Source organism: Chinchilla lanigera, unplaced genomic scaffold, assembly GCF_000276665.1.
Source record: "Chinchilla lanigera isolate Chin_1 unplaced genomic scaffold, ChiLan1.0 scaffold00014, whole genome shotgun sequence".
Taxonomy (NCBI): Eukaryota; Metazoa; Chordata; class Mammalia; order Rodentia; family Chinchillidae; genus Chinchilla; species Chinchilla lanigera.
The window spans coordinates 7653772-7662072 of NW_004955415.1; the positions used below are offsets into that span (position 1 = coordinate 7653772).

The 8301-nt window shown below is 41.2% G+C and overlaps 1 protein-coding gene across 5 annotated transcripts in view; it reads right to left on the bottom strand.

Moving 5' to 3' along the window:
* Positions 1-8301, bottom strand: part of Tcerg1 (transcription elongation regulator 1) — a 67659-nt gene that overhangs the window by 56215 nt on the left and 3143 nt on the right. For 4 of the 5 annotated variants that reach the window (XM_005380673.2, XM_005380670.2, XM_005380669.2 and 1 more), the window contains exon 2: positions 1666-1891. In XM_005380673.2, coding sequence (XP_005380730.1) covers positions 1666-1890 — 225 coding nt within the window. In that variant the 5' untranslated portion in view covers position 1891. Of the gene's footprint in view, positions 1-1665; positions 1892-7921 lie in introns of all 5 variants that reach the window. The other variant, XM_005380672.2, reaches the window with a different exon arrangement.

Consider the following 8301-nt stretch of genomic DNA (forward strand, 5'->3'; position numbering starts at 1 on the left):
GTTTTGAAATTAAAAATATAATAAATACTGGGCTTAATATTTTAAAAACAGATCTAAAACTGTGATTAAAAAGATTTCTTCTACAACCTGTAAATAATACTAAAATTCAGTTATCCAGGGCTGGGGATCTATCTCAGGGGCATAAGCGCCTACCTAGCAAGTACGAGGTCCTGAGTTTGACTCCCAATAAGAAAAAAAAAAAAAAAAAAAAAGAAATAAAATTCAGTTATTCAAAATATACTTACACTGAAAAAAGGAAACATGTTAATAATGTAAAAGTATACCCCACATTCCTAAAAATTATTTTCTTTTCCATACTTTTTTGTATGGGGTCAGTTTTGTGTCTTTCAAGTATCAGCCAGAGACTTGCATTATATAAAGTATCTACCCCACTATCTCATGCGACCTTAACACGAAATCAGTTCGGTTCAATATGAAACTGCACAATTACCCATCCAGACCAAGAAAAGCATCACAATAGTACTGCATCTCACCATTTGATACATTTCCACTAAGGGTTACATCAGTCCACTGTGTTTTACAGTATTCCACACTAGGTTTAGCTCTTAAAGCACAAGTAAGAACAAATTCTCGTGTACTAAATTTCCAGAGTCACTAAGTCAAAAAGCTGCATTTTTCTTCTAATCTTGCATCAAATATATATACACATTCCTTAAAAAGTACACTATCATCTCCCCTACTTTTAGTGTAGCTCATTCTTGATTAAGCTACCGAAAAGGAGATGATAATATGTATTTACTTGGGGTTTTTTTTGGTTTTTTTTTATACCCACAATTGAACTCAGGACCTTGTGCTTGCCAGGCAGGCACTTGTGCCACTGAGCTATATCCCTGGCAATACGTATTTACTTAAGTTTTATAAAAGCACAAACTAAAGAAGAAAACAAATATACATTCAAACAAAAAGAACACAATCCCAAAACCTGACATGTGAGAGTTGATACTTCTATGACCTTAAATCACACAATGAATAAGTCTAGATACACTGGAAAGGGATATAAGCCTCAGGTTAAAATATCATCAATGTTTTTATTTAAACAAATCTCATAAGAAATCTTCCTCTAGAATAGTAAAAAAAAAAAAACAAACCAAAAACTTCAGTAGAGATAAAAACATTCAAATATTGGACTACATGTATTTGTATAATTACTGGCACTACAAAATCATTGAACATAAATTTTATACAATCGTTACCTTAAGATTTCAACTTCATTTCCCATAAAGACAGGTTACTAAAAAACAATTAAAGCTAGGTATTGTGGTGCACGCCTGTCATCCCAGCCCTTGAGAGGCTGAGGCAAGAGGACTGCCCTGAGTTTGAGGTCAGCCTGGGCTACATAGTGAGTTCAAGGCCACCCTGAACTACAAAGCAAGACCCTGACCCTCTAAAAACCAAAAATAAACAAACAAGTCACAGCACTAACAAAGTTAAGAATTAACTCTGTTCAATCTTCAATTTATATGTACATTTTTCTATTATCATCTAAACTCCTAAATTTATATGCTGATTACTGCTACCACTACATATACCTCATTTGTGCACTGTTCTATAAATTGAAACTTTAAAAAAGCAAAATGTAAGGCCAAATTCATGTATATTTTCATTCTGATGCCAGCAAAGAAATGGTAACTTTTATATCCTTACCTGGAGGTGCGGAGGGCCCATAGGCGGAGGAATCCCTCCTGGAGGAGGCATTGGTGGCATATTAGGATCAAAAGGAGGACGTCCAAAAGGGGGCCGAGGGGGCGGTGGAGGGCCTCGCATCATACCAAAAGGGGGAGGTGGTCGCATGAGAGGTGGAGGGCCTCGCATCACTGCATTCGGTGGGGGAGCAGGGCCTCGGAACCTCAAGGCCTGCTGTTGTGCCATCCTACGTGAAAAGCAAAGAACACATTTCCCTCAGATTTACAAAAAAAGAAGAGGAGGAGGAGGAAGAGGAAGAGGAAGAGGAGGAGGAGGAGAGTGTAGCTGCCAACTTTTAATTACATCAAATATGAAAGGCCCTTAAGTGAAACTGAAGTTGGAAAGCCATTATTTGCAACCGCCACCACTCTGTAACCCTCACGGTACAAACCACCAGTGAGAACATCCACGTGATGCCAAGTCCAGGAGGAAATGTGCGTGAGAGATGTGCAGGTGATCTGTGTCTGCCCCCATGCTAATTACAGTCACAAAGCAGGACGAAAAACACTTTAGGGAAATTAGGTAATACCTTGACCAGCTGATCAAAATTATTATCACCTAAGGGAAGACAAGTAGTAACCTGTGACTAAGAGGACATACAGTGTCACCTGCTCCAGCCAAGAATGTACAACCTTAATTCCTTAATTAGAAATGTTCTACTAAAGGGGTCATTTAAAATATCAATGTTTTCCAGAAAAAGCTAACAAAGGTTGTAGAAGTGTTCCAGATTAAAGAAGCCTAAAAAGACATGACAACACAATATTAATCTAGCCTGCATGCTATGCCAAAGGGAAGAAATTTCATGAAAAAAGTATTGGATCAATTCGCCATAAAGTATCCTATCATTATAAATTTATGAAGCTGATTATGAAGCTATGGTTAAGTAAAAGAATGAACACCGAGGGGATGGCGGGGAGGCTCGGCGGGAAAGCACTTACTTGCTCAGTATGTACAAGGCCCTAGGTTCAATTCAGAAAAGAGGGAGGGAGAGAGGAAAAGAAGTACAAAATGAATACACAGGAATAAATAAGGACTACAAATATATTTATCACCCACAAATGATTTAGGATAAAAAAGAACATGCTAAGCCAGGCATGGTGGCGCACACCTGTAATCCCAGCACTCGGGAGGCTGAGGCAGGAGGATTGCTGCAAGTTCAAGGCCAGCCTGGGCTACAAAGCGAGTTGAAGGCCAGCCTGAACTGCAGAGTGAGACCTTGTCTCAAAAAGACAAAAAAAGAACATGCTTGCATGCAAACAAAAAAATCAGAAGAGGTAAAATATTAACGTTCTGCACTTTTTATAAGTGGGAAATTATTCCAAATCCCAAGTTTAAATGGGGTGAATATGGCTTGCGAGGTCAATGGTCTTCTCCATCTAAAGAGAAAGGGAAAGCCTATCCCTTCACAATACTGCATCTCTCCCTCTCTAAACACCCTAATGGAGCCGGGCGTGGTGGTGCGTGCCTGTTATCCCAGCACTTGGGAGGCTGAGGCAGGAGGACCCTTGCAAGTGTGAGACCAGCCTACAGTGAGTTCAAGACCAGCCTGAACTGCATAGCGAGAACCTGTCTCAAAAAGGCAAAATAAAGTAAAATAAAATAAAATAAGCATCCTAATGTATTTTTCTATGGCATTTAAACAAATAAACAGTACCATTTAACAGTATTATTTCTCTTTTCCAAGTGCTTTAAAAAATTATTAACCTTTCAAAGTGTTAACTATGTGCCAGGCAGTGCTCTAAAGTCTTTCCACTCAGTCACCACAAAAACCCTATAAGACAGATACAATAACGTCCTCGCTTTATAGCTAAGGAATTAGGGCACAAGAGTTAAATAACTCGCCCATGGCCAACAAATGATTCAGTGGTAAAACCCATGTTTCAAATACAGGCAAAGGGCTCCTGTTAAACTCTATGTTGGCCCCTTTAGAGTAGAAATTCTGTTCACTCTTGCATCCCCAGCACACAGGTAGGTCTGGACACAGACCTCAATAAATCCTCTTTCTTGAACCAATACCTAGGTGATGTTGTAGGCTAAGCTTACAAGGAGACTATGTAGAATCCTCTAATAATTACTTTTTCCTACAGGCAGGCACACTGGCATGTTTGTAATTTCAGCAACTTGGGAGGCTGAGGCAGGAAGATGGCAAGTTAGGTCAGCTTGGGCAACACAAAAACCTGCCTTAAAAAAATAATAATAATTTTTTTTAACTAGAATTTGCCATTGCCCATCTACGAGCATCTATCATGGTCTTCCCAATAGCTAATATAAAGCTCTACATTATACACACAATCCACATTTCTGTATTCAAGAGAAGATGAATGAATATCTCCATGCATATTTGAAAATAATCACTTTTATAAGCTCTCAACAGATTGGATTCTTGTATAACTTTCCCCCAGTTTTCAAAACTCTGCTTATGATTACCCTTTGAGCTTCCTCTATATTTGCAACATCAGAAGTCTGACACACAAAAAAGCCCTAAGAACCAATCTGCCTTTTAGCACAACAGGACAGTCAGCAAGTCCAGAACTACCAGACCAAGTGTGTTTAACCAGACCTACAAACGACCCTATGCTCAAAGGTCAGAAAAGGAGTCAAAAGCACTGACTGCAATAAGGATTATGAATTGTATCAAAATAGCCAGAAGGTCTTTTTCAAACTATATACAAAAAACCGAAAGCCACTGTTACTTAAGGTATGTACTTAAGGTATGTTTTAAATTTTAGAACGACAAAAGTTAACCACCACAGAAAGATGCTCTTTCAGCACTGAAACAGTACCTTAATCCTAGATTTTCTTTCAGTCTGCCTCGTTCTCGAAAAATCTACAATACATGAATTTCTTTTTTTAGAATTTCATACTTCCTGCTTATAGCTTAAAGTTAAACATTTAGGCTTGACTCAAGAAAAAGTACTATCAGGGCCCTGCCTTTTGTTATCAAACTAGTTCCACTAATTTCTGAGTCTGTGTTTCCTCAGATGTGGGGAACAGAAATAAAAACTACCTCACAGCTCTGTTCAATGAGATAATCCCTGTGAAACTGCAAGCTAGTATGCAGTAACTTGTACTTGAATTAAAGTACCATTACTTTAATTACAAAACCTAACAGTGCTTTACCTGTAAAAGGAACTTAGCTATTAACTAGATGGTTTTCAAGTCCGCCACTAGAATGACGATGAAATTCACATAAATTCTCTTCAAAAGTGTGAGCTGCCATCATCAATTATGTGTGTGGCATGTACTGTGCTCTTTATGTGCAGTACACTGCTTCGCCAGAGCAATCACACCAGAGCCTGCAGTGAGGGTTAAATGAGTCAGTGAAGTAAAATACTTGAAACAACAACACCTAATGGGATGTGAGTATTAGTTACTATTACTATTACAACATAAGAATGGTAATAGTATTGGCAAATATTGGTATCTTATTAGTAACAGTGTTAGTTTTTATTATTGCCTGGCTAACTACATATTATCAGGCCCCGTAATCTGGCCCTTGTGGAGCCTTCCACTCATCTTTCTGATCATCCAAAAAAAAAAAATTTTTTTTGGCAGTACCAGTGATTGAAGCCACAGATTTCAGGCTGAGCTACAGCCCATACACTTTTATTTTGATACAGGGTCTTGCTGAAGTGCCTGGGCTGGGCTCCAACTTTCAACCTTCCAGCCTCAGCTTCCCAGTGCTCTGAAGTTACAGGCACCACCACCACACCCGCGGTTCATCCCCTGCAGTCACGATGCACGCATTTCCCTCTACCTTGCATGCTCTTTTTCAGATCTTTACATGAATGGCTAGTTATTACTCAGCCTCAGTTCAAAAGTTACCTCAAATTCCTCCTCACCTCTAGCCTCACACAACCCCTTTGTCTCATTAACCAGCTTGAGTTTTCACTTAGACAAATGCTCTGAAGAAATTCCTGACTTATCTGCTTAACTTTAACTTTATCCTAGTACGCAGTTCCCTTTAGCACAATGCCATACTATACTGCTGTGTAATTATATAGTATGGTCCTTCTCATTTACCAGGCACAGTTATATGGGCATCGCCTGTGCTAACTTTCTTAATCCTCATAGTAACCCATGGAGGTAAGGTCAGCACCTTTTCACAGGTGAAAAATTAAGTCATTAAGGGAGCGAGCTATTCAGCAGTAACACCACAGTACTCTCATTCTCTGTTTTTATAGATGAGGAAATTTAGATTTAAAGTACCCTGTTGTAAGTATTGAGATAGAACCAAGGTAAAAGATTATCTATAAAGCCGGGTGTGATGGAACACGCCTGTAATGCCAGCACTCAGGAGGATGAGGCAGGAGAACTGCTGTGAATTCGAGGTCAGCCTGGGCTACAAAGTGAGTTGAAGGCCAGCCTGCACTGCATAGCAAGACCCTATCTCAAAAAGACACACACACAAAAAAAATTATCTATATACACATGCCTCTAAAAGTTACTTTAGTGGTCCTCAAACATAAAAAGATTAACAGCATTTGGACCTCTGGATTTTCCATCTACTGTAGGCAAGTTATATTCCCACAACTTTCAACACTGTGGAAAACATAAGCCCACTTGTACGAACAGAAACAAAAAGATTTTCACAAGAACACCACGGAAATACAAATATATTTATCTAGAAATACCCAAATAACCAGTCTCATCAATAGTGAAGACAAGACTGCAAATATTTTGAAGGGACAAGAATGTAAAGATGCTACTTACATATGGGAGGCAATTTATGGAAACAACTAAGTTGCAGTTCAGCCCTTGAGAACTATCCACTTACACAAGTACTTGCTTACTTCACACTTGAAGTTTAACTTACTTCACACTTGAAGGCTGATTCCCCTGCTCGGCAGGGGTGCTTTAGTTTAGAATTGTGATGAACCTTAACTAAAACAAGCTCCTTGAGGACAAGGCCTCTTTTGCGCTGGTTCAAGACTTCAGGGCCAGAACCTACTGTCACACACAACAAATGCTGCTCCCTACGTGAATCATCTCTAAATCTCCCACCTTCATTTACCTTACCATGTATCTTCTGAACATCTTACATGCCACATATACCTATGATACAAACACAAAACTAAGCCCCAACTTCTGCCGTCGAAGCAGCTACATAAATAGCTGTTACCACAGATCAAGAGAAATGCTTAGCCAGCCTGAACTGCATAGCCAGACCTTGTTTCAAAAAGACCAAGAAAAAAAAGGATTATATGAGCCCGTTGGAAATATTTCATACTTTCGCTTCTTGGGTTAGAAGTTGCTTGGAGAGCAAGTTTTATTTTAAGCGTTTCTCTTTTTTTTTTTTTTTTTTTTTTTTTTTTTTGAGACAGGGTCTCGCTATGCAGTTCAGGCTGGCCTTGAGCTCATTTTGTAGCCCAGGCTGGCCTCGAACTCACAATGATCCTCCTGCCTCAGCCTCCTGAGTGCTGGGATTACAGGCCTGCGCCACCATGCCCGGCCAGACTCATATAATCTAAAACCTAAAATCAGCTTTTGCAACAATGTCTAAACCACAAATAAATTCTATAAGGCTTTTTATATAAGCCTGAAGATACTTTCTGAAATGCAAGCTGTTCCCTGAGAAAGCCATCTAGACTAAGTAAGCTTTTGTCATCAGAATCAATAATAAACGTTCCGCTGGGCGTGGTGGCACCCGCCTGTAATTCCAGCACTCTGGAGGCTGAGGCAGGGGGATTGTTGTGAATTCGAGGCCAGCCTAGGCTACAAAGTGAGCTCAACGATAGCCTGAACTGCAGAGCAAGACCCTGTGTCAAAAAGCCAAAAAAAAAAATAAATAAACTTCCCATCACTAATACTGAATGACTCTGACAATACACAGCCTGACCACTCCTTATCAGCGCACCCACGGGGATAAAAGCTGAGCTTCCTCTGTGACATAAGACAAACTTATTCCTCTCAAAATGGGGATTTTCGAGTGGGACACTTAGGAATCTGACACTGTTTTCTTCCAAACCATAACAACATTCATTTTCTTACACAAGTTCATCTTACATTCTAGACAATACGGGAGTCCTCGTAATTTACGCTGCTGTTTTTCCCCTTCACATGCTGAGAATGGCACAATTCAGAACGAGAACTGAGGATCTGAAACGATTATTTTGTTTTCCCACACCGGGGGTTAAAAACGTAACCTAGACGAAGCACGGTATCTCTTTTTTCCTCGAAAACCACCCATAAAGGGAAAATTGTAAAGGTCACTCGCATTTTATTCTCCTGTAATTACGGATCCCACCGGCCGCAGGCTCCAGGGGAAGGAAGGAAGGAAGGTCACAACGCTCTCCGGGCCATGGCGTGCGGCGGCGATCAGCAGGCCGGCGGGGATCGCAGGCTCCGGGGCGGGCGGCCGGGCGCCCTCCGCTGCCCCGAGCGCCGCGGGAGGCTGCCCGCCCGCTGCACGACGGGCCCGGAACTTATTCCGGACGCCTCGGCTGCGCGGCCTGCAAAGCGAGAACCCGATGCCGCGGAGCGGGTGAGAAGCTAGCGCGAGCCCCGAGCACGGCGCTGATCCGCACGCCCGCGGCCGGCGTCCCCCGCGGCCGTAACGCGGCGAGGAGCGGAGACGGGCCGCGAGGGGGGCAAGCG